The sequence below is a fragment of the Eschscholzia californica genome, unplaced genomic scaffold (assembly GCF_041429995.1).
Source record: "Eschscholzia californica isolate CP2 unplaced genomic scaffold, dmEscCali1.0.p SCAF_1, whole genome shotgun sequence".
In the NCBI taxonomy this organism is placed as follows: Eukaryota; Viridiplantae; Streptophyta; class Magnoliopsida; order Ranunculales; family Papaveraceae; genus Eschscholzia; species Eschscholzia californica.
In genome coordinates, this window is record NW_028238198.1 from 35,362,847 (window position 1) to 35,390,437 (window position 27,591).

Genomic DNA, 27,591 nt, shown 5'->3' on the forward strand with positions numbered 1-27,591 from the left:
ACAATAGCGATCATGTTCTAATTTTGCTTAAATTACAAGTACAGGGCCACATTTTGAAAACTATTACGAAATTCGAGGTATTTTGGACTCACCACAAAGAATATAAAAAAGTTTTCAAAGACAAGTGGGATCAGGCTGAAGGTCAATTCCTGGACAAATTAGACAAAACAAAAGAAACTATCAATATTTGGAGCAAAAAAGCATTTGGTGTCATAAAGAACATGTTGGTTATTTTGAGGAAAAGATTGCTGGATATACAATCTATCTCTCCTTCAGGGGAAATTCAGGAGGTTGAAAGTACTATTCAAGAGGAGATACTATTTTTAGAAAATATTGAGCAAACAAAAGCGGAGCAAAGGGCTAAATCAAAATGGGTGGAAAATGGGGACAGAAACACAAAAGCTTATCATACGGCTATGTCCATGAGAAGGCAGAAAAATAAAATTAAGCAGTTACAACTTAGTACGGGTGAAATGACTAGTGATGAGCAAGAAATTTCAAATGAGTTAATAAGGCATTTTCAGAATTTATTCAGAGGTGAATCAGTGAGCTCACCTCCAACCGAAATCTTAAATGCATATAAGGTTTTTAATCCCGAATAATTAGGCTACATCTCGAGGGTTCCTTCACAAGAAGAAATAAAGGCTGTCGTTATGGAGATGGGATCAACAAAGAGTCCGGGTCCCGATGGATTACCATGTTTTTTCTTCCAACACAACTGGGAGGTAATAGGGTCAGAACTCACTTCTTACATTCAGTCCACTTTTATTTCAGGTAATATTGATCCATCCCTCAACTTAACCACTATCGCCTTAATTCCTAAGGTTAGAAACCCGAGTATGGCCACCGAGTTCAGGCCTATAGCCTTATGCAATTCGGGCTATAAATTCATCACCAAACTTATTGCCAATAGAATTCGACCTTACTTGGAGGACTGTATAATGTGGACCCAAAATGCTTTTATACCAAATCGGCAAATTATGGACAATATAGTGATCACCCAGGACCTTTTACATTCTATGAGCAAATCGACAACGAAGAAGGGGGCCTTTTCACTTAAAATGGACATGACAAAGGCCTATGACCGAGTTAACTGGCTTTTTTTAGAAACATTCCTAAAGGCTTCTGGTTTCCATGGAACGATTCTTAGTCTCATATTGTCATGCATTAGGTCGGCCAGCTTTAAAATTCAGATAAATGGTAGGTTAGAAGGAGATTTTAAGGCATCTAGAGGTCTCCGTCAGGGATGCCCTCTCTCCCCTTATCTGTTTATCCTAACCTCCCAGTCACTCTCGCTTTTAATTTCTTATTATGTGAATCAAGGTCTTTACACAGGTTACAAAATCAATCGTTCTAGCCCAAGCATCTCTCACTTGCTTTTCGCCGACGATCTGATTTTGTTTGGAGAAGCTACAAATAATAATTTAAATACAATATTACTTTTAATGGAAATTTATGAAAGCTTCTCAGGACAGCAGGTCAACTTCTCAAAGTCATCTATTTTCTTTAGCAACTGAGTTCCCACAGCAATCAAGACAGAGTTCACTAATAAACTGAATGCTCCGCCGATGACAAATGAGGCAAAATATCTGGGAGCTCTAATCCTCAAGCAAGGTAACCGTATCCAAAGTCATACATGGTTAGTAGATAATTTTAAAAATTCCTTGTCAGGATGGAAAAATAAAATAGTATCACAAGCAGGTCGTACTGTTTTAATTAAATCTGTTCTAGCATCATTTTGTACCTACCCCTGTAGCTATCAGGTGCTTCCTGTCAATATTATAAACCAGCTAGAGAAAATCGAAAGGGACTTTTGGTGGGGTCATAACCAAGAGGACAAAAAACTTCATTTTATCCGGTGGGACATAATTACCAGTCCAAAGAACAAGGGTGGCTTAGGCATTAGATCCATTCGAGAAGTGAACGAGTCTCTTATTGCTAAGATGACTTGGAGGTTACTAACTCAACCAAATTCAACCTGGGTGAAACTTTTCAAATCTAAATATGTTACGACAGATGACTTTTGGTCCAATAATAGTGTTCAATCTAAGTCATCTTTCTGGAAAGCTATTATTCAGACCAAACATACAATGCAACAAAATGTGCTGTGGATTATTGGAGATGGGACTTCTGTCAAAATTAAGTCTGATCCTTGGATTCCCGATATTACTAACCATATGCCTACCATTATTGGTGATCTTCCACCAAATATATTTTGGGTTGCTGATCTAATATTGCAGGATACTAAATGCTGGAATGATGATATCATATCTAGATACTTTGACGAGTCTACAAAAGATGCAATACATAACATTCCTATACCTCAATATTATCAAAAGGACAAACTGATATGGAAGCCAACACCAACAGGGAGATTTACCACAAAATCATACTATAAGGAAATCAAATCCAATCCAGTTCTTTCGGATCAAGCACACAATTTTCCATGGATAAGGTTTTGGAAAAAAACACATATGATACCACAGGTTCAGAACTTCATATGGAAAATGATCCACGATGGCATACCAACATTAGGGAAAATAGGATCTATTCTTCAACACTTACCTCAATATTGCTTAATGTGCGAAGAACAAGAGATAGAAACAACCAATCATCTATTCTCCAGCTGCAAAAAATACAAGGAACTTGTTAATATCACTGGGTTAATAGATCCTCAACATCAAAACATTGAACCAGTTAACTATTTAAAGCAGATCCTCATACAAGATGAAAATAATGACAATTTATGGTACAATGTTACTCAGCTTATGTGGGAATGGTGGAAACAACGAAATGATCTTCATTTCAATAACAAAAAGTTGGATCTACCAAGATGTTGGTGGACTACGAAGCAGAATCTAAGGTATGTTTCTCCTCCTTTAACTAACTCAAACTCTAATGAAGATTTTCAGGTAGAACAGTGGTGTCCACCTCCGATGGGGTCAGTTAAAATAAACTTTGATGGAGCGTTCAAGATCGACAAAGCATCATGTGCGGCTATTGCAAGAGATTCAGAAGGATTCATATTGGGATCAAGAATAAAACGACTAAACCCTAAATCGGCTATATACAGTGAAATGAAGGGATTTAGAGAGGGAGTTGAGTTAGCGGCGGATTTAGGGTTGAGCTCTTATTATATAGAAGGGGATGTAAAGGTGATTCTAGATCTAATCTCATCCGTTGATTCGGAAGTCCCTTGGAGAATCTCATATGAAATCAACGAACTTAGACAACTCACGTGTCAAGCTGACGCTATCTTAAGCTTTTGTCCGAGAATTGCAATATGGAGGCACATAACTCGCGGCTTTGGCGTTAATCCAAGATTGTTAGGCTATTAGCTTATAAACCTTCATCTGTTAAATTTGTTACAAGATAGTCCTTTTTTTGTATTCTGTTTTGGCTGAGTACTTAAAGTACTAGACTTTGTAAACCTGCTATGAATTTATGTAGTGATTTACCTAAAAAAAAAAAAAAAAACTTTTTTTCTCTCTCCAATTTCAACTTTATCATTCTAATACCTAATTTCTTTCTCAAAATTTTTCCCTCTCTAAATTTTATTCTTTCTCCCTATTTTCTCTCAAGGTTTTTTCTCTCTCTCTCTCTCACTCTCTATTTTCTCTCATTTTTTCTTTTTATTTTCTTTCACACATATGTTTCTCTCTCCAATCTCAACAAATTTGTTTCTCTCTCCAGATTTAACTTTCAGCTTTGTAAATTTATACTTTCTTTCACTAAATATTTTCTTTCTATTTGATACTTTCTTTCCATCTTTCTGTATTTTTTTCTCTTTTTAACCTTTTCATTTCTCTCAAATTTTTTCTCCTTAAATTTTGGGCATATGACAGAAAGCTTCAAGTTCGATTTATCTCCTCACGCGATCAAATTGCTGATATTATGACTAAACCACTAGGAACTACTTCTTTTGAACGTCTTAGGGTCAAGCTCACTATTGTATCATCCCAGCTTCGCTTGAGGGGGCGTATTGAAGCACCACAGCTGGAATCGTGATAAGGAATCAAATGGTGCCAATATCTCACAAGGATTTGGTTCCTAAAATCTCTGTAGTTATAATTTATCTTTATATTAAGAGTTATCTCATGTAACCAATTCTTATAGTTATCTCATGTAACCACTTTGACTATAAATACAAATCATGCTCCTAGTAAAAGATGAAGGAGAATTTCACAGCAATATCATTCTATTATAAGTAGCTACTCAATAACAACCAAACACCCTAACAATAAGCGTCTCAAGAGTAGCTACTCAACTACTGATTACTTGGTTAACAATCATCCTTATTACTATAATTCTAAGTTTAATTCTTTATACCTGAAAACTAGTAGTAATATCTTGCCTCAAGAACTCTTCTTCCCGCCTTCAACTGAAATAATACCTATGATCACTACGGGGATGATCGATGATATTCCGGCATTAACAACTTATTCAGGTGGTTGTGATGATCAGACAATAATGGGGAGTGTTAAGAAACCAAATTACAGTGGTGGGTGATTATCGGCACAGAGTGTAGTGGCACGACAGAGGAAAAGAAAGATTACTGAAAAGACTCAAGAGCTTGGGAAGCTTATACCTGGTGGAAATAAAATGAATACTGCTGAGATGTTTCATGCTGCTTTCAAATATGTTAAATACTTACAAGCCCAAGTTTGTATTCTTCAGTTACTAACTAGTAATAATCAGGTACTCAGGTACTCTTATCTCTTTTTCTCTCTCTCTCTCTGGTGTACTTCTTTGGTTTCACTTATAGAGGAGACTCTGTCAGGTTTTAGTCTCGTCTGTGAGTCATTAGGACGTGTTTGTCTGGCACGAGGGGCTACAAAAACACACTCTCCCACTCTTGCTTCTCATCTTTTTAGTTGATATATATCAAGTTTAATTATAAATGAAAAAGGAATTCATGGGTAGTTTACAAAAATGCAGGGAAATCATCAGGATGACAAGGCAGAAGCAAAAGGAAATAACAAACATGAACTTCAAATGCAAGTTCTTCTTGCATCTTCAATTATACAAGAGAAGCTCTATCTAAAGGAGAAGTGTTTGGTTCCTAAAGATTTTATCGAACCCTATCAAATGACATAGAGATCATATCAAATCAAACACTCTCTATGGACATTGGATCTTTGGTTAAATTGGAATTGAGGGATTGGGCCCTTGGTCCAAAAAGGGGCCCAAAATGAAAATCCCACCCACGGTTGCCTAAAAATGAAAGGGAGGTCCAATGTGTCAGTTTGGGGTTCAAAATTACGTAAAGGGCCCTTGGAAAATAAAGTATTTACCGTTCATGCCATCGAAAATTACAAAATTGCCATTGAAAATTACAAAATTGCCATCGAAATTTCTCGGGAAACGATTTTTTTTCTGAAAAAAATCTGACAACCCGTCCATCAGAATCTGTACTGTTCAGAAATTTACGGAACTGCCACCGAAAAAATCCCGAGAAACGAAATTTTTTTATTTACTGGAATTTTTTTTTCTGTACTAGACACTTTTGCTGGGCAGGAATTTGAAATTTTGTTTGAAAATTTCAAAACTTCGAAAAAATGATTTTGTGACCGGAAAATTATTTTATTTACTGGAATTTTTTTCTGTACTAGACACTTTTGCTGGGCGGGAATTTGAAATTTCGTTTGAAAATTTCAAAATTAAAAAAAATTGAAAATTAAAATTTTTTGTGTACGGGAAATTATTTTATTTACCGAGAAGAGATAGTTTGCTGGGCGGGAATTTGAAATTTCGTTTGAAAATTTGAATTTTTCGTGTACTGGTAAATTATTTTATTTACCAGTCAATTTTTTTTTCAGGAAAACGTCAGCATGTCCCGTCCAAGAGCAAGAGGGGGATAAAAAAAAACTGACATTTAGACCTGCAACTAATTTTTGGACAAGAGCGGATTTTTTTGGGTTTACCACCCAGATTTTGGACCGTTGACTCAAAAATCCAATTGGAATTATCCGTTCATCTTGATGGGGAGAAGTCCCTGAATTAAGGCTTGACTTTTGATTTCTCTAGTTTGATTTTTTATTTAATTTTACTTTTTTTTCTGTATTTTTTTTTGTTTGTTTTTGTTGTTGTTATTATTCTAATCTTTTCTTGTAAATAACTAATTTCCAAGAAATTGTTTTTTTTTTTTAACTAAGAAATCGGTTTTTTTTTTTTTAATGAAGAAACTAAGAAATTGGTTAGTTAATGCTTTAACAATAGTCTGATCATCAAGAATTGGTAATGGATTTATTCAAAAGAACCAAAGTGGAATCTTCAGTTCGGATACCTAAAAGCAGCACTTTTGTTTGTAGTAGAAATATTATTATTAAATAGAACTAATAGCTCTTCATCAAAAAAAAATAGAACTAATAGATTTTTCCTACCTTATTGCTCTCTTGGAATATTATTGATTACGTGTATAATGTGTTTAGACAGATAGATTTTTTGTGAAAGTTTTGTATTCAATATTAATATTAGTTTTGGAATACTTTTGTAAAAGTTGATCGAACTAGTCCTTTAGTGAAGCTCTTACTTTTTCCACGTCCGGTTCAGCTTCCAGGTATCCCCATCATGGACAAAGCTCCATTCTGGAACGAGGGATTGGGCTGGACGTCCAAAACGAGGCCCAAAATGGGCTGGACGTCCACGGTTGCCCATAAATAAACGAGAGGTCCAATGTGTCAGGCAGGGACTTAAAATGACGGAAACAGCCTCCGAGTTCATCGAATTTACGACCCGTGCCATTGAAAATTAACCGGGATTTGGCGAATTTTTTGGCGCGATTTCTGACGGATTGGAGGGACGAAAGTGACTGTTTGCAGGAAACGTCACTTCCACATTAACTTCTTCCCACGCCGAGCCCATCCCACGCCTATTCCCAGGTAATTTTGCTAGTTCTCACGAAATTCCAACCTCCAAAATCCTTCATCCTTCATCTTCCTCCTTCAACTTCCTCCTGCATCTTCCTCCTTCAACTTTTACTTCTGAAGAACAGTTCTAAAGAAAAAGCCAAAATCCTAAGTTGAAGAAGGGATTCAAGTTTTTTTGAAGAAAAAATCTACAAGATTTGAAGAAGGGATTCAAGTTTGTTTGAAGAAAAAATCTACAAGTTTGTGAAGGGATTCAAGTAGGTTTTACTTCTATCTCATCCCCCTAAACTTGTTTGATAAAAGTTTTTTGAAACCCTAAAATTTGTGAAAACCTAAAATTTCTGACGCAGATATGGTGATTGATCTTTCATTTTTGACGCAAGTTTTTAGAAACCTTAAAAGTTTATAGAAATAATCTCTTATTGTTTCTTTGATAGAAGTTTTTAGAAACCCTAAAATTTGTGAATGATCTTTCATTTTTTGACGCAGATATGGTGAAAAGTAGCAATACAACGAAGAAATCAAAGAGTGTGACTATCAAAGAACCAACTTCCACCAGAGCTATATCAGAATGGACGGGTATTTAATGATCCCTCAAAAATCGTGGGAGAGAGAAGGAGCTGGGTCAAGTCGAGGGGCAAGAAAGGAAGAAAAAAAAAAAAAAAAAAGGAAAAAAAATATTTTCCTTGACATTAGGACCTGCACCAAATTTTTAGGCAACTTAGGATTTTTTTTCGTTTTACCCCCCACTTTTTGGACCCCTAGCTCAAAAATCCATTCTGGAACCTGCATATATATAAGAAATTTAGAAAACTAACTTTATAGTATATGCGAACTAACTAAAAGCAGGCCAAAAGGACTCAAAATCCAATGCATATTAACTCCAAGGAATGTGCTTGATATAGTTCATTTGTAGAGTATGTTGTCAATAACCTCAATCAATTCATGTAATCTCCCAATAACATTCATTCAGATGTTCTAGTCTTTTGTTCACTCAAAGGCTCCAATAGTGAAGGTATTCTCATCTCTGCTTCCAACTCCACCCCCTTGTATTTTGTTACAGTGGCTCTCTCTGGGTTGGTTGTCCCACTACCAAACGTTCTGTCACTAGATAATTGTATATGTGTAAATACTTTGGTCTTGTAAGGTCATTATTGTAATTGTCCTCTCTTCCTTTTACTATAAATATAAGAGCAATCCCCACTTCGTGGGCATCTTGACCTAAACCATACTCATGGCATCAAGAGCCACTATCTTTTAAGCTTATTTTTGGGTTTCAGTGCCATCTCCTCTCTTTTTTGTCTTGTCTTCTCTCTTCCTTGTTTGTCAAACATGGCCGAAACCCCTGTTCAAGCTTTCTCTCCAACTCATGGTTCGTCTCCCACCTCAAGCATCTCCTCTTTTCTTTCTCTCACTAATATCTCTCATCTTGTGTCAATTCGACTTGATAGCACTAACTACCTCCTTTGGAGGAGTCAGCTTCTTCCCATTCTTCACTCATAAGACCTGTTCAAGTTTGTTAATGGAACATTTCCTCCACCACCTGAAACCTTATCTTCCTCTCAATCATCTACTCCTCTTCCCAACCCAGACTATGTCTACTAGTATCGTATTGACTAGATGCTCTTGTCTTTTAATGCCACTCTTACTGAACCAGTCCTATCTCAAGTTCTTGGTCTCACCTCTTCTCGGTCTGCTGGAATCACTTGAGAGAACCTTCTCCTCCCTCAACTCAACTAGACTCATGAATCTCAAACTCCAACTTCAAACCACAAAGAAAGGAACTCTCTTTGTCTCCAAATATCTTCTTCGTATCAAAACAATTTTTGATTCTCTAGCTGTTATTGGTCACCCTGTTTCAAATGATAAACTTGTTCTCATTGTTCTTGCTGGTCTAGGTAGTGATTTTTAGGGTTTGGTTACCTCAATCACAACTCGTACTATTCCTCCTTCTTACTCTGAGCTCAACTCTCTTCTTCTCACTCATGAATGTCGTCTTCAGCTAATCAATAGCTCACACCCTCCTCCAACAGCTCTCCTCACCTCTCTCCCACCCTCTGTTCGTTCTTCACCTTCTTCTTTTTCTCGAAACAATCGAGGCAGAGGTTCAAATCGATATAGTGGTCGAGCAAGAAACTCTAACAGAGGTGGTTTCTCACGTAACTCTATTCTTGGTACCCCACCTGATCGTTTTCCTTGATTTATCAATAGTGTGGTCGATCAGGCCATTCTGCTCGTCAATGCAACAATCTTCTTCGTTCTCATGACTTCAATTCAGTCATTTGCTGCTTTTGGCATTGATTTTATCACTTCTGACCCCAACTGGTATGTAGATTCTAGAGCCACCACCCACATTGCATCTGATACAACCTCCATGATTTCTCGCTTTGAATCCTTAGTTCCAGACAGTGTCATGGTAGGAAAAGGACAAACAACATCAGTTAGGGGAGTTGGTAACATTCTTCTACCCTCAAATAAATTTATTCTTAGAAATACCATGATCGTACCCTCTTTTAAGAAAAATCTCATTTCCATCTCTCGTCTTCTTCATGATTTTAACTGTGTTTTCATTTTCCATCATCATAGTTTCATTGTTCAGGATCTTCCCACAAGGAAGATACTTCTCGCTGGCACAATTAGTGATGGCCTCTTTCGTCACTCCTCTGCTTCAGCTTCAAAGTTACCTCTATCCCTGTTTGCTCAGTCCTTGTCTCCCGGCTCAAAAGTTTCTCCAGAAATTTGGCATCGTCGTCTAGCACATGTCAATCTGAAATGTTTTAAATCTTTTGCTAATAAAAAACTCTTGTCATTGAATACTTCTGTACTGAATGAGTTTAATTGTGTTGACTGTATTTCAGGAAAGCATCATCGTTTTCCTTTTAATCCTTTTTATCATTTGTCTTCAAATCCTAATGAAATTATCCATTCTGATCTATGGGGACCATCTCCTAAGTTGTTCAATTATGGTTTTCGATTTGTTCTCCTTCTCAGTGATGATTACACTCGTTTTACCTGGTTGTACTTTCTTAAAAAAAATCAGAGGTTCCACAAATTTTCAAAAACTTTAAAATAATGGTGGAGAAACAATTTTCCCACCCAATTAAAATCCTACAATCTGATGGGGAGGTGAGTACATTAGAAGTGATTTTTCAAATTTTCTAACCCAACATGGAATACTTCATCGCAAATCCTGTCCACACACCCCACAACAGAATGGGGTGGCAGAAAGGATAGTTCGCCATCTTGTTGAAACTGCAATTTCTCTCCTCCATCAGGCCTCTGTTCGTCTGAAATTTTGGCCTGATGCGTTTCAGACTGCTATCTATACTATAAATCGACTACCCTCTTCTGTTCTCAGTGGTATCTCTCCATTTCAAAAGCTTTTTCACTCACAACCTGACTATTCCTTCCTTCGTTCTTTTGGATGTCGTGTTTTCCTCTTCTCTCCCCATATCGCTCAAAAAATCTTGATTCTAAATCCTAACCATGCATCTTCATCGGCTACAGTCCTCAACATGAGGGTTATCGTTGTCTAGATGAGAAATCCTCCCATGTTCACATATCTCGTCATGTCATCTTTGATGAGCTCTGTTTTCCATTATCTTCTTCTATTCCCAAATCGAATTCAAATTCTGATAACCTTAATTCCCACCCTATCCCACTCACTTGGTTTATTCCCAGTTTCCCTTTTAATCCGACCGTTTGTACCTGATGGGCCTAAAAGGTTACCCTAAAAGGTCTTCACCCGCAAGTATACGGGCGTCAAGTAATAACCCGGTAAGACCGGGATCGATCCACGAAGATAGGAAGGTAATACGAATATCGAGAAAGTCTAGCCCACCGGTCTAGGTGTCAGTGAACTCAGACTAAAATAAAAGATGATTATTTGGTTTTTGGAGTGACTTATAGGAAATAACGAAAAGTAAACTAAATTATATACAGGAGAGGTGAGAATGAGTCGGGAAAAAAGGTCGAGCAAGAATAAAGTGAGGGGATACTTCGATCCACAAAATCGATAGTGACTAGTACTAATGATCTATAAGCATGAAAAGTTAGTTAACTTCACCCATTTACTTGGATTGGTCAACGAACTCTTGGTTTAACTCAGATTCGAGTCCATGAACGGTCTAAAAATCCGGAAGATTTTATCATTAAAAGCAATAAAACTCTTGTCACATCAAAACATGTATCACGAGTATCCGACTACAAAAGCTAGCTAGACATGGTGGAGCACATAATAAACGAGAAGAAAATAAAGAAAGGCATGAGTTAAGGTGAAAATCTCCCTATTTCGATGAGGCGCGAGACTAAGATCGACGGGAAGTATATGTGTTTAAGTGCTGTCGATCTCCCTGTACAAGAATGCAGGAATCCCCTTAACAGTGTACAATAGGTGTCCTCTCAGCATAACTTGACCTCCCCTTAACAGAGTGTCATCTTCTTCCTCTCAAACCAAACCACCATGAAAGCTTGATCAAGCTTTCTCTCACTAGAAATTTGAACCCAAAACACAACCAAAGATCAAGAGCATCAAGGCAAAGAAGTTCCAAACGAAAACCCTATAGTTTCCGGCCAAAATAGTGACCGGAATAAGGAAGAACAGTTCGGTCAAATAGATGGAAATTCCGGCCAGATCTACTTTCTCACAATCCCGTGCTGCTGCTACCTAGACCGATCTGTTCTTGCTGCCGATCTTGTTGTAAGCCCGACTCGAGCTGCTTTAATGGCAGCAAAACACGAGTAGCCTTACTCCCGGTGACCCGAGCTGCTGTTCTAGTGAATCCGGCCAACTGTTCCGTGCCTCCTTGGTTCTGAGTTGAACCCTTTTGCTGTTGTCCCCTTGCTACTCCAATGGAGAACCCGAGTGGATTAAAACCCTAGTTGCTGCTGCCTCTATCCTTCCCGAATTGCTACCCTGCCGGCCTAGACTTGGCCGGCCTTGAGTGTTGGCCGGCCAAGCTTTGGCCGGCAACCTCTATGCTTTTCTCTACCCTTTGAACAAACCCTAGCTCTTCAAAAGTCTCTCCTGCAAACCCTAGCAAATGGAGAAGATGATTTTCTCCAAAAACCCTAATACTCTAATGAAGAAGATGATCCCCCTTTTTCCAATCAGACTTGTTTTAATCCTCTTCAAATTAGGCCCACATAGGTGGTGCTTCTAAAATCTTTTATTCATAATAATCTTTATTTGAGGGGGCGCCCATAAAATTCCTCTGGTTGGTTTTCTCTTCTTTGAGTTGTTTCTTGAACTTGGGCTTGGACTTGGGCTTTATGTAAAACTCAGGGGCCTTCATCATTAGTTTCCAAATAACTTCCTCGGCTTCTTTGTTTCACAACTTCTCCGTCCGAACTCCGATCGGACTTCCGTCTTCGTCGTCGGACTCACCAGTGACTCCACTTTCCATCTAACCTCTGATTTTCTCAAAATGACAAAAATACCCCTGATGCTCTTTCCTTCCGGTCTCTTCCACATGAGATGAAAATGTGATAAATGTTCCGTTTTATTCCGAATGAAGCGTCAAACTCCAAATAAGGTACCTACCAAGAAAAACACATAAATAGTTAGAAATAAAACCCGAAACGAACTAACTCATCGAAGTTAAGTGATCCAAATGTGGCATTTTAACGCCACATCAAACATCCCCAAACTTAGAATTTGCTAGTCCTCGAGCAAACAAACTTAAAGTAAAATCCTAACTCACTTTCGGAGGAATCCCGATTGCATTTAGCGTATGCAATAAGCCGTTAAACCCCTAGATTACCTCTAGTGGACGAGTGTCGTCTCGTGAGGGTTTCCAAAGAATATACCCACAAAATTCAAGATTCCAAAGACATAAAAGAGTTCAACAACGATGTAAATAAGATAATGACAACAAATGACACACTCAAGCATGCTAAACAAGCGAATCAAAATCGATAAACGCATATAAATGCTAAAAGTCTCCTCACTAGTAGTCTCATCCAAAAATGTAAGCGTCCAATCATAATGAGCATCATCTAAGTCCAAAGTTGCAAAACCTCGATTCCTATCTTAGTACATTTCGCCTCGACTTTAGCCTCACGGTCATACACTCAAAAACATGAAATTACTCAAGAATATATAATAATGGTTCACTCTATGTGTGAGCATGAAATAAAGTGAAACTCAACACATACAAAACAAATGAGGATAACAAGTTTTAAAATGAAATGATCTCTAAAGAATGGAAATAACCACTAAATGGAATGGGGAAGCTCACTCTACCCTCTAACAGTGTCTTCTAAAGGTCAACGGATACAAGTAATGAGATGAAAGTAGTGAAATTCCGAGAATGTCGACGTCTTCAATAAAAAGAACGCTCAAACAACGACTAAATTTAGCTTTTGCTTTGAACACTTTATTATTCACAACTAGGGGTGGGAATTCTACCCGAAAGCCCGATACCCGTCACGTTTACCCGCGCCCGACAATGTCCATGGACGCCCGCGCCCGAAGATGGGTACTACCCGCCCAGCCCGATGATTTTTCGTGGGCGGGCTCGGGTGAAAAGCTCTGCCCGCCACCCCGCCCATACCCGAGCCCGATATGCTCACCCGACGGGTGCCTATAGATGCCAATCACTTTGAGTGTCGATTATACTTCACTATAAAGCCCAAAGTAGATTTAAGGTTTCTCCCAAGATATATAAACTACACATTGAAGCAACCCTAATTGTTTACCACATTGAATCTGAAAAATTCGGTAGCATAGAGAGAGAAAAAGAATCTACGTTGTCTCTCTAGCCGTTTCTCTCTTATTTACTAGACCTTCTTATGCCAACCTTCTTCTCTATTAAATAAGTTATTGGGATCATCTTCCATCTCTATGTAGTGGTCAAATTTTAAGATTATTTTGATGTGAGGAAGAACAAAGAAGAACTAATGGAACATACAAAGACAAGAAAAAAAATGGAAGACAACCAAGTCTCATGTTTGCATATATAGATCTATATCAGTTGTTGATTTCTTATGTTACGGAATCTGAGTATTTCTTTCATTCTTGATTTATAAGTTTTGTAAAGATTTGGTATCAATTTGTTTAGAGAAGCTTATTTGAACAATATCAAATTTCTAGAGTTTCCTGATCTGGTAGAAAAATACCAGATAAAGAAACCCGATGCCCGATTTGCCCGAAGCCCGACTTGCCCGATGCTTTAGTGGGCTTGGGCGGGCTTTGATCATAGGAGATTTCAGAAAAGCCCGCCCGAATCCGCCCGAGAACCCGAGTGGACAGAGGAGAAACTTACCCGACCCGCCCGAACCCGACTCAGAACTACCCGCGGGTGCCCATACCCGCCCGATTCCCACCCCTATTCACAACACAAACAAAATAACAAATAAACTCAATCTTTTTTTTTTTTCACTTATTTATTTTTTTTTTGTTTTTTTTGTTTTTGTCTAATAACAAAACAAGAACACTAGTATTCTCAACAAACAACTTTTTCTTCTTTCGCACTTTGCTTTCACATTCTTCTTTCTACAACTATCATGTCTTCATTCTCGGGAGTAAGATGATGAATAGATGGTGGAGTATCCGTCTACCTAAAGTTGACACTATTATCGGGTTTCATGGACTACAAGAGTAAGGTCGCTATCCTGATGTCACTCCTAGTGGCTAAGAAAGTTGAGCTCATGAGATCGTCTAAGCTCTTTTAAAAGTTACGAGGTTGAGTAGCTCTTCATTCTACTCAGAGTTAGCGCAGAAGAGTACACTCGAAAATAATATAAAGGCTCAGATATCTCACATGGGTTTAAGTCTCCACTAATGACAAGTATAGGTCCCTCAGAAATGTTTCTTCTTCCTTAGGATGCTACTCACATGATCAGACAACAAACGCTAAAGGACTCGACATTCATGAAAAAGACTAAGAACATGCATAACATTCACCAAAACTGAAACACATGCATCAACATACTTAAGCATACCACTAAAGTCATATCAAATCTACCCAAAAAAATTTCAAATTTGGTCGAATTTATCGAACCTTCTTGTCTTTTGAAACCCCATGGTCATGGCTAAAAGTCATACCCCCATCCCCAAACTTAAAACTAACATTGTCCTCAATGTTTCAACCATATACTCACCAAAAGATAAGACATATTAATTTAAAGAGAAGAATGGAAAGATATTACCATAGCCGGAGGAGATAAGAGATACTATTACCGAGACTCGTGTATGAACAGGTTCCAAGTTGATGTCGAGCTCGTCGCCATCCCCAAACTTGGAACAAACAATGCCTCAGAAGCAAAACAAGTAAGAAATGCTCCTATGATCAACAAAAAATATGAGAATGAAGCACATAAGATCATGACCATAAAAATGACCACTAACGCGGGTAAACACGATTGCATTGAGCTATGCAATTAGCCGTTGATTCTCTTGCTCTCGCAAGAGCACGAGTTCTGTCTCGTGGAGGGTTTCCAGAGATGATACCCACAAACATCAAGACCCATCTCAATCAATCAAAGATCATACAATAAGAGTCGGAAATTTTGGGGGTCAACCCAAAGAAAGCTATACACAGGTGCTAATCTTCTCACAAAAAGATAAAGAATATGAAGTGCACATGAGACGATAAAAGAAAACAAACCATCCCCAAAATTAGTGGGTGCATAGACCACTAAGTAGGCATAAATAGAAGGAACGACAACAAAGAAATCATCAAAAGGATCGACATACACGTGAAGAGTCAAAATATCAGTAGAAGGCAAAAAATCATCTGGGAGCTTAGTGGATAGAATATCCACTATGTCCATAGACGTCTTTGGAAAGACGTCTGAAATGTCCCAAAAGGGATCAACAACCGAGTTTGAGATCATGTGGAAAGTCGAACTAGACTCTAAGGGTAAGGCAATAGGCTCAGGAACCAAGTCAAGGTCCATGATTTCCTTAGATGATTTCCTTAGGTAAATAGTCTGACAAACTATCCAACATGTCTCTAACTACTAAGTCATCAATACCCTCAAAGCCATCTGGAGCCTCGCAGTGAGTTATAATATCAGGCCTTCCTAGCATTGCATCTAAGACTGACTCCTTACAAGTGTCAAAACTCGGATGGTTCATAATCGTGTCATCCTCAAACTTGCTCATAGAGCCATCATCCTGAACATCAAAGTCTGGTAGAGTCTTATCATAATGAGACGATAAGGATCGAGGTAAAGAGACTATAAGGTCATCAATCTGTTCAGATTCTTGGGTACTATCAGTAAATTCATCGACATTTAACTTAGTACTAGGGTTAGACGTATTATCCTCGTCATCGTACCTAGTACCCTCTTGAGTTTGGGGTGGTGAAACCCCTTCCTCGTCGACGAATGACTGTGACTTAAGTATTTTTACCTGTTGAGCCATGACTCAATCTCCTGCTGCATTTGAGTCGCAAATTGCGACATCATCTCAGTAAAATGACTCTTAGACTCTGTTTGGGATCTATCCTCGAGAGTTTCCTCATACTAAGGCTCACTAGTATAATTAAATGAAGACTCTTGATCATAACTCCCACCGTACATACTAGGATCATAACTGTCTCTAAAGTCACTGGTTTCAGAATAGTGTGGACTATATGGTCTCTCATACATATTTGGTGTCAGACCATATCCATCACTAATCTGACCATCTCTATACATATGTCGGTATTCTCCTAATATCATACGAGATCGATCAGGTTCTGGTCTACTCCACTCACTAATCGGACCGTTTCTAAACATTCGTTGATAATCCCCGAAGGTCATACCATATTGGTCAGGCTCGTTTCTACTCATCTGTTGGTATTCCCCTAAGGTCATACCAGGTCGATTAGGCTCAACTGGTCTATTGCCCTCATTCATCCGTCGGTATTCTCCTAGGGTCATACCATGTTGGTTAAGCTCAGCTCCGCGCAACTGTTGGTATTCTCTTAAGGTCATATCAGGTCGGGTAGTGATGGAACTCCTCAGATCAAGGTCATCATTATCAACATATAATAGCCAACCGTTAGAATAACGTGCCATGATCTCACAATGTTCAAGGAACAACACACAAGTTATAAATGGAACTATTCAACCAATCACACACAAGTAAGAAAGAAAGAAATAGAATACGATACTAGCGAATGTTCCTCTCGCTTCGTTCTTCCTTTCGATTAGCTTTTTAACTCCTGTCTTTTCCTTCGCTTTAACTTTTTTTTCGGCTTTTTTTTTTCTTAAAGTAGTTCCTGAAAACAAGAAAGAGTCAGAAACTGCGAAAATAAACAAAAACGTCTAAGTTAACAAATAACACTAAACTAATGAACAAAACAAACAAACTACAAAACCTATCCCCGGCAGCGGCGCCAAAAACTTGATGGGCCTAAAAGATTACCCTAAAAGGTCTCCACCCGCAAGTATACGGGCGTCAAGTAATAACCCGGTAAGACCGGGATCGATCCACGAAGATAGGAAGGTAATACGAATATCGAGAAAGTCTAGCCCACCGGTCTAGGTGTCACTGAACTCAGACTAAAATAAAAGATGATAATTTGGTTTTTGGAGTGACTTATAGGAAATAACGAAAAGTAAACTAAATTATATACAGGAGAGGTGAGAGAGAGTCGGGAAAAAGGGTCGAGCAAGAATAATGTGAGGGGGATACTTCGATCCACAAAATCGATAGTGACTAGTACTAATGATCTATAAGCATGAAAAGTTAGTTAACTTCACCCATTTACTTGGATTGGTCACAAACTCTTGGTTTAACTCAAATTCCAGTCCATGAACGGTCTAAAAATCAGGAAGATTTTATCATTAAAAGCAATAAAACTCTTGTCACATCAAAACATGTATCACGAGTATCCGACTACAAAAGCTAGCTAGACATGGTGGAGCACATAATAAACGAGAAGAAAGTAAAGAAAGACATGAGTTAAGGTGAAAATCTCCTTATTTCGATGAGGCGCGAGACTAAGATCGACGGGAAGTATATGTGTTTAAGTGTTGTCGATCTCCCTGTACAAGAATGCAGGAATCCCCTTAACAGTGTACAATAGGTGTCCTCTCAGCAGAACTTGAGCTCCCCTTAACAGAGTGTCATCTTCTTCCTCTCAAACCAAACCACCATGAAAGCTTGATCAAGCTTTCTCTCACTAGAAATTTGAACCCAAAACACAACCAAAGATCAAGAGCATCAAGGCAAAGAAGTTCCAAACGAAAACGTTATAGTTTCCGGCAAAAATAGTGACCGGAATAAGGAAGAACAGTTCGGTCAAATAGATGGAAATTCCGGCCAGGTCTACTTTCTCACAATCCCGTGCTGCTGCTACCTAGACCGATCTGTTCTTGCTGCCGATCTTGTTGTAAGCCCGACTCGAGCTGCTTTAATGGCAGCAAAACCCGAGTAGCCTTACTCCCGGTGACCCGAGTTGCTGTTCTAGTGAATCCGGGCAACTGTTCCGTGCCTCCTTGGTACCGAGTTGAACCTTTTTGCTGTTGTCCCCTTGCTACTCCAATGGAGAACCTGAGTTGATTAAAACCCTAGTTGCTGCTGCCTCTATCCTTCCTGAATTGCTACCCTGCCGGCCTAGACTTGGCCGGCCTTGAGTGTTGGCCGGCAACCTCTATGCTTTTCTCTCTCTAACCCTTTGAACAAACCCTAGCTCTTCAAAACTCTCTCCTGCAAACCCTAGCCAATGGAGAAGATGATTTTCTCCAAAAACCCTAATACTCTAATGAAGAAGATGATCCCCCTTTTTCCAATCAGACTTGTTTTAATCCTCTTCAAATTAGGCCCACATAGGTGGTGCTTCTAAAATCTTTGATTCATAATAATCTTTATTTGAGGGGGCGCCCACAAAATTCCTCTGGTTGGTTTTCTCTTCTTTGAGTTGTTTCTTGAACTTGGGCTTGGACTTGGGCTTTATGTAAAACTCAGGGGCCTTCATCATTAGTTTCCAAATAACTTCCTCGGCTTCTTTGTTTCACAATTTCTCCGTTCGAACTCCGATCGGACTTCCGTCTTCGCCGTCGGACTCACCATTGACTCCACTTTCCATCTAACCTCTGATTTTCTCAAGATGACAAAAATACCCCTGATGTTCTTTCCTTCCGGTCACTTCCACATGAGATGAAAATGTGATAAATGTTCCGTTTTATTCCGAATGAAGCGTCAAACTCCAAATAAGGTACCTACCAAGAAAAACACATAAATAGTTAGAAATAAAACCCGAAACGAACTAACTCATCGAAGTTAAGTGATCCAAATGTGGCATTTTAACGCCACATCAGTACCCACTTCTCTTCTAATCCAACCGTTCGTCCTCTGTCTCCAGTACCCCCCTCTATTCCACCGTTAATCTCCATCAGTCATCGAGTCGCTAATCCTTCAACACATATTGATGTGGTCCCACACGTTCCACCTCTCTCACCACAACCTCTTATGGTCCCACGCGTTTTACCTTCAAGTGGTCCTCCTGTTAATTCCTCTGATACACCTGTCTCTGAGATTCCTCAGATGGCATCTGTCCGGCCTCCCTTCACCATGTTACCCCATTTGTCTTCTCCTCCTAGCTTGTCTCCCATCACTTCACACGTAGACTTATCTGTTCCCTCTCGTCTTCCTCAAGAAACAGAGATTGTACTTTCTCTGTCTGAACCACCCCTCAATTTCCTCATTCCTCTTCCACCTCCATTACTTCTTTACATCCTATGGGCACTCGCAGTCGAGATGGAACAGGAAAACCAAGAGTGTTGTTAACCACAACCTCTGACTCTTCTTCTCATTCCTTCATTTTTCATGAACCAACAAGTTTTTCTCAGGCGTCAAAACACTCACACTGAAAGTCAGCAATGCAAGATGAAATTTTAGCTCCAATGAAGAGCAATACCTGGACATTAGTTCCTAGAGATTCGTCCATGAATTTGGTTGATTGTAAATGGATTTTTAAGGTTAAGCAAAGGGTTGATGGTTCAATACAGAGGCACAAGGCTAGATTAGTAGCTCGTGGGTTTACTCAACAGTTAGGCATTGATTATGAGGTAACATTCAGTCTTGAGGTTCGTCCAGCTACTATTTGAACTGTTCTTTCAATGACAGTGTCAGGTAATTAGCTAATACGTCAATTAGACGTTAAAAATGCTTTTCTTAATGGTGAATTACATGAGTTTGTTTATATGACACAACCACAGGGGTTCGAACACCCTCAATATTCCACTCATGTTTGTAAACTCAATAAATCCCTCTATGGCCTCAAACAAGCCCCTAGGGCTTGGCATCATCGATTCAACACCTTCTTGGTTCAGTTAGGTTTGAAGCTCTCAATCTCTGACCCCTCTATGTTTTACTCTCGACACAATGATGATCTCACGATTCTTCTTTCATATGTCGACGACATTATTGTTACTGGTTCTTGTCTCTGTTTTGAATGTATTGATTGAAAATCTTAAAAAGGTATTTGAGATGTCGGGTATGGGGGATTTGAATTTCTTTCTTGGCATGGAGGCTACACGAAATTCAAACTCTCTCCTTCTTACTCAAAAGAAGTATACTGCTGATTTACTCAAGAGATTTGGTCTGTTTGACTCTAAACCAGTCCCAACACCAGTTACAACAGGGACTAAATTACCAAAATTAGATGGTGATCCCTTATCTAACCCTCAACATTTTCGTAGTATGGGTGGTGCATTGCAATATCTGACTCTCTTGGCCAAATATTGCTTATGTTGTTAATTAAGTCTCAAAGTTTATGAAAACTCCAACCAATGTTCATCTCACTGGTGCCAAAAGGATTCTTCGATATTTGAAGGGTTCGATTGATGAGGGCTTATTGTATTAAAAGAGCATTAGACTCTCCCATTATTGGCTTCTCTGATGCAGATTGGGCTGGAGCTCCAGACAATAGACAATCCACAACAAGTTCATGTGTGTTTCTTGGTCCCAATCTGATTATGTGGACATCTAAAACTCAACCCACTGTTGCTCGATCATCGACTAAAGCAGAGTATAGAGTTGTCTCTCACACCAGTGCTGACTTGATTTGGCTGCAAAATTTCCTCCATGAACCACCTGTTGTATTTTGTGATAACATTAGCACAACATACCTTGTTGTGAACCCAATTCTTCATTCTCGAACACGACATGCTGCCATTGATTTCCACTTTGTTAGAGAGAGAGAGTCACAGCAGGGCAACTTCAAGTCAAGTACATCCCAGGCAACTCTTAGCTGGCGGACATATTCACCAAAGGGCTCTCCACCTCTCGGTTCAATGACTTAAGATTCAAGCTCTCTCTCACTATGGGACGTTCGGCTTGAGGGGGTGTCAATAGATAATTATATATGTGTAAAAACTTTAGTCTTGTAAGTTTATTATTGTAATTATCCTCTCTTCCTTTTACTATAAATACAAGAGTAACAATACAAGAGCAATCCCCACTTTGTGGGCTCTTGACCTAAACCATTCTCACGTTCCACTACTGGTTATTTCGCTGTTATCGGTTCTAGTCTAATTACATAGAAATCTTAAAAACAACCAATTGTTGCAAAATCCTCTACTAAAGCTGAATATAAGGATTTGGCTACTCTTACCTTTGAGCTCCAACGGCTCAAATATCTCATCTATTATCTTGGTATCACTCATTCTCTCCCTATACATTATGATAATCGTGTGGCCTTACACATTACCACTAGTCTTGTCCTTCACGAACTCACTAAACATATTGAAATTGACAACCACTTGGATCGGGAATATTAAGTCCAAACTGATCACCCTTCGCTTCACACCTACGTCTGAACAACTCGCAAATATTTTTAGTAAACCACTTGATACTTAAGCTTTTGAGAAAATATTGGCAAGTTGGCTGTCATTAGCATTAATTCCCACTCAAACTTGAGGCGGAGTATTAAGTGTACGTGAAGCATAAACGGACGGCCACTTGACCCGAATGTATCAAGCAACCAACTAATCAAATAGGATTAGCATAAATTATGTGTAAAACACAACTGTGTATTTTGAGAAGAGCCATTTATTTAATACAATGGTATTGTAATAACATAAGAACAAGAAAGTGCTAAAAGAGAAAAGAGCTAGCAAACCATAGTCATCCAAACCATTCATCTTAACATAGGCAGCAACAGGTTTATGTCCATACCACCATTATTACAATACAATTCGTAGTCATTATCACTTATTTAATTCATACAAGTACTTTACCACACAGTTTTATATATACTAAGCCATTTTATTAGGCTTGAAGTTGGAGGCAAGCATCCAAGTCTTTGGTGATCTGCTCCAGGGTTTCAATGTACTCAGTTGGAGTGGGAACGTCATCGTTGATCTTCTCATATTCTAGAGTCCATTTGACCAAGCAACCATTTCCATCCACCTTAGGAGTAACAGTAAGGGTGAGGTCGAAAACCTTGTAGAATTTCATGGGATCTCCTTCAAAGACGCTGTGAGTGATCACCCTCTTCTCATCGTCTACCACGGTTGTCCTCTCCGTACAGTTTTCAGGTTTCCCAGCTACATATCATAATCCTTTTTAAATTACAAGTAAATTATGTTGTCCCTAAGGGTTTCTTAATTCTAAGGTAGGATAATTGCTTGTATGTTGTGAAAAATCAAAATTACTTGCAAAGAGATTCGACCATTAGTAGTCCTCTGTACATATGAATATATGATGAAAAAGATTACTGCAATGTGGCGTCATATAGGAGAGAAACATGAATGGTAGCCTTTATCATTTTTTTTGTTGAAATGGTAGTCTTTATCATTGTAGAACTGTCATTATCTAATACTAAGTGTACAAAGAAAATCCTTGACTTGATAAGTCACATCGAACGGTTCAGATCGAACTCAAACTTTGAAAATTTTTTGTCTTTTGGTGAAAATGAGTCTTTAAGTCAATAATTTTGCCAACTTTTTGTCATTGTAGCCCTCCGGTTATCATAATATCCTTCATTTATTTAAACGTATTACAAAAACCAACCACAAATTTCAATTCAAGGAGGGTATTTACCAATTTTTGCATTAATTTTGTAAGATGGATAATTTGGGTATCCACTTCCCACCACGGAACGTTGACTTTTAACCAGAGTTAACCCAATTGACTCGGTCGTTGCGACTCCATTTTCACCACAAAAGCTAATATGCTTGTGATTTATCCCGTAATCTTCGTCTTCGCCACTATTATCACCTCCGACCACCACTATCATATATATATATATATATATATCCCTCTCTCTCTCTCTTCTCTCTCCCAGCTAAGTGGACTAGAGTTTCTAAGAGAAAGAGAAATCAGGTGTTTCAACAAAAAAAAAAAAAAAAAGAGAAATCAGGTTGGTAGTCGAAGCCTGTGGTGGTGAAGATTATGATAATCAGATAATGAGAGGTTATTTGAAAGCATGTTACTATTTAGGCAGCAAGTCAATTGGTGGCTAGCTCGCTCTACCAAACATAGTCTTTACTCTTTATGTCTCAAACACAAAACTGATGGCCCAATTAGTGTAAGTAACTCGGTTAATTTTGAGAGTCCCTCATCCGGATTTTCCTCTTTGTTATTTATATTATATATATAATAAGATTTCAGAGTGTAGGTTTTAAAGAGAAATTCTATGGAATCAAATCTTATTCTACACAGTTCGTCTTATTGGATTCTTCTTGTTCTTCTCTCTCTAACATGGATCAAATATTCATTTCTTAAAGTTACAAAAATTACATTCGATGAAGGATTTAATCCACTTGTTTTTTTTTTGTTGAAGGTTCTAATCCACTTGTTGGTGGTTTTATATGTTTAAGGAATGGAAGTATGGATAAAGATGTCAGAGAGAAAAGAAGATTCAATATCGCCGAATTCTACGATGAACGATTCAAGAAGATTGAAGATGAAATTACAAGTCAAGAGAAAAGAACGATCTAGATTTCACTTTTATTGGTTTAATATTATTGTTGTAATTTTCTTTTTGTCGGCCTTTAGGGTCTTTAATTATCGATCTATATGATCTTTTCGTCGACCTTTAGGGTCTTTAATTCTCGATCTATAGGATTTTTGTGTCTGTGTCTAGTCAATTTCTTTCCCTTTATGGGGCACTTTATATTTAAAGGTATTTAACTCTCATGGAGTTCTCAAAGAAATAAGAATTATCGTCCATGTAACTTGTGATTGAATCACTTATAAATGAAAAATGGTTTCGCTTGGTTTCGAAAAAAATGAAAACTTCGTTAATTTTAGGGCTACTTCATCATCAACTTCTTTTTTATTTTAAATTCCCTAAACTCAAGACTGCCTCTTACTTTCAAAACAAAAAAAAAGTTTCCTCTCTACTACGGTGATATAATAATTAATATTGACACTGATAATCTAATGGTGCGTTTGGTTGCAGGATTCATGAATCCGTGGATTCATGAGTCCTTGGGATTCATGATTCCACGAATTCATGAATCCAAATGGTTTCTTTTGGTTTGTTTGGTAACCAATAAGAATTCTAGGATTCTTGATTCCTTCATTTAAAATCCTTTGGTTTGTTTGTCTATTATATTTGGATTCTTATAAAATAAGATTCTAATTAAAATAATATCCTTCAAATTCATGAATAATATCCCAAAAACAAAATCTCATCCAAATATTGTCTCTCTAGGTAACTGAAATTTCATGAAACCTATTTTTTTTCCGGTAACTGAAATTTCATGAAACCTATTTTTTTCCACGAAAAATTCATAAATAGTTATTTCTTTCTACAAAATAATTATTGTAAAAATATTATTTTTTTCAAAAATCATAATTTTTCAAAAATCATTATTTTTCAAAAAACATTATTTTTCAGAAAACATTATTTTTTCAAAAAATAGTTATTCCTTCTACAAAAGAATTATTTTTCAAAAATCATTATTCTTCAAAAATAATGATTTTTGAAAAAATCATTATTTTTTTTCAAAATCATTAGTTTTTTTCAAAAATCATTATTTTTTTTCAAAAATCATTATTTTTTTAAAAAATCATTATTTTTTCAAAAATCATTATATTTTTAAAAATCCATTTTTTTTCAAAAAACAGTTATTCCTTCTACAAAATAATTATTTTTCAAAAATAAAGAAAAATGAATTTTGAAAAAAAAATGATTGTTGAAAAAAAAATAATGTTTTTTTAAATAAATAATGATTTTTTAAAAAAATAATGATTTTTGAAAAATAATGACATTAACAATATTTACAACACAAATAAGTAGAAATTAAATAATAGAAAAGTAATATAGTGATAACCATATTACAAAGAATATAAAATAATAATAATAATAATAATAATAATAATAATAATAATAATAATAATAATAATAATAATAATAATAATAATAATAATAACAATAACAACAATAATATGATACTATTAAAATAATATATTATTTATATTGATATGCAATTATATTTTTTATAATAAACAATAATAATATCAAATGTTATTATTCTTTATTTGTTTTATTATATCCATATAATAAGATAGAATGATATCTGTTTTAGAGTACCTTTCTCTCGTATGACTAAAATTTCACTGCCCTAAACTTATCTTCAATGGTTGAGATTACACTTCATCTTCAGATGGACACAAAAATGTCATCCTCCTTGTTTTTAAGAAATCATTTCCAAACTCAATCTTCTTACTTTTTTTTTTCAATTTCAAAATTTGATATAGTTGTCCATGCGTCTCTGGCACGAGTTATTCCCTCGTGTGTTTTGTTTTAGAAAATTTCATGGAAATGAGATCAATGAAAATCCTAATCTCCTAATCTTACTAGAAAATGTCTTTCAAAATATCATGAAATGTCTCCCAATTGTCATGGTAAGGTTTTCAAAATGGCAATGGACATTTTGTCCAATTCAAAATATATAAAATGTCGACTGATATTTGCGAGACTCTCCGGTGTCAACAAAATTCTTAAAAAAATATCTATAAACATGAAATCTATACATTTATTTTATGTGCAGTCTGAGAAAGGGAGAAATTGAAATTGTCCCAAAGTTTAAAACTAGCCACAAAATTTTGTATATAGTGAGTGACTTACCAACTTTGTAATGCCACACCTTGATAGTACCAACACTAACTCCATCTCCTTCTAGAATTTGGACACTGTTATGGTAAATATGAGGTATATGCTTTGAAACTTGGTGTACATCATCCTTATATAAAGCATAGAATTGATGAGCTGAAGAATTCACCTCAGTCTCAACCTCTAGTTTCTCAACCATCATGAATTCTTAAATATTTCACTTTCTTGATGAGAATAAGAGGAACTGCAGATGAGTTTATATAGTTTGAAAAATACAACCCTATGGTAGATATATGGTTAGAAGCCTATATCATTATTGATTATTTTCACCTAATTCAAAATTAAAATGCAATTAATAAACTTAGATAAATGGTCCTGTTTGGGGCTCTATATAATGTGCAAAGAGTGTGATAATGAGACTTGTGCAAGGAATGTGATAATGCAATTAATAAACTTAGATAAATGATCCATCATTATTGATTATTTTCACCTATCTGATAAGGAGACTTGTGCAAAGAGTGTGATAATGTGGGCCAAGTTTCTATTTTTGTTTAAATAAGAGGCCTGATTTATTGAGCTCGAGAGCTCGAGCTCCCAACCTTTGATCTTAGGGAGCGGCTATAGGCGCCTCCCAAAAATGTTGTAGGGGCCTCCCAAGAGAGTTTGACTAAGATCAAATTCCGACAACTGTAGGCGCCCCCCTTTCGGACTGATAAGTCCGAAGCCCAAATCATGTCTTCGGACTGGGCCAGTCCGAGAGGAGACGAGTCGTCCAACCCGAAACGTTTCGGACTAGCCCAGTTCAAAAAGTTGAAAATCATCATAAAATGGCTATTCTCTTCAAGCTATGGTTTCATGGATTTCAACTATCATTTTCATCTTTTTTTCATGGATTCAAAAGCTGAAAAACATCTGAAATGGTTAGGGTTCCTCCTTTCAAGCTATGATTTTCATATTCTTCCATAGTTCAAAATTTGAAAAACAAAAAATAGTTAGGGTTCTTCGTTTCAAACTATTGTTTTCATGGATTCAAGCTTCGGTTTTCTTCTTTTCTTATGAAAATGATCCGAAATGTTTAGGATTCTTCGTTTCAAGCTATGGTTTTGATGGGTTCAAGCTATGAGTTTCATATCTTCCATGGATTCAAAATTGAAAAACTAGAAATAGATAGGGTTCTTCATTTCAAGCTATGATTTTCATGGTTTCAAGCTATGGTTCTTTTCTTTTCTTATGGATTCAAAAGATAAAAAATCAGAATTGGTTAGGCTTACTGTAATCAGTCAATGGCTATACAAATCTCAGGTTTTAGAGAAAATAGAGAAAGAAAGAAGAAAAAGAAGAATGAACGAAGAAGATGAAAAGGAAAGTGGGGGTGCCCGGAAGGCGCCTCCCGGGCCGTACGGGATCCGCCTACAGACTAGAGGCCCCTATAGCAGTTTTGGGAGGCGCCTATAGAGGCACCCTTGATCTTAAACAGATCACGTCAAATCCAAATTGTTGGGGACCGTGAAAATGAAGGCAACAAATAATCCATTCAATCCCTTAAATTTACAAGATTGCCATAGACTTTAAGTGCTTCCGGTGCGTTGGAGAACTTCAAATTTAACCTATGGAAATCCTTAAATTTACAAGATTGCCATAGACTTTAAGTGCTTCCGGTCCATTGGAGAACTTTAAAGGATTTTTGAGGGAGAGGCCCAAAAAATGGAGGGTAAATA

General features: G+C 37.3%; 1 protein-coding gene and 2 long non-coding RNA genes across 3 annotated transcripts; 1 reads left to right on the forward strand and 2 right to left on the reverse strand.

Moving 5' to 3' along the window:
• Positions 1-10,988: 10,988 nt before the first annotated feature.
• Positions 10,989-18,580, reverse strand: LOC147566396 (uncharacterized). The gene is made up of 2 exons (XR_015230453.1): positions 14,206-18,580; positions 10,989-13,259 (listed from the first exon to the last, which is right to left on the reverse strand). It is a non-coding gene; the product is annotated as an uncharacterized LOC147566396 (long non-coding RNA).
• Positions 18,581-21,920: 3,340 nt separating this feature from the next.
• Positions 21,921-26,299, reverse strand: LOC147566397 (major latex protein 146-like). The gene is made up of 2 exons (XM_086652892.1): positions 25,889-26,299; positions 21,921-22,355 (listed from the first exon to the last, which is right to left on the reverse strand). The coding sequence occupies exons 1-2, from the start codon at positions 26,073-26,075 to the stop codon at positions 22,078-22,080; spliced, it is 465 nt and encodes a 154-aa protein (XP_086509018.1). The 5' UTR covers positions 26,076-26,299; the 3' UTR covers positions 21,921-22,077.
• On the forward strand, positions 23,069-23,987 carry LOC147566398 (uncharacterized). Its single transcript, XR_015230451.1, has 2 exons — positions 23,069-23,133; positions 23,171-23,987. It is a non-coding gene; the product is annotated as an uncharacterized LOC147566398 (long non-coding RNA).
• Positions 26,300-27,591: the final 1,292 nt, after the last annotated feature.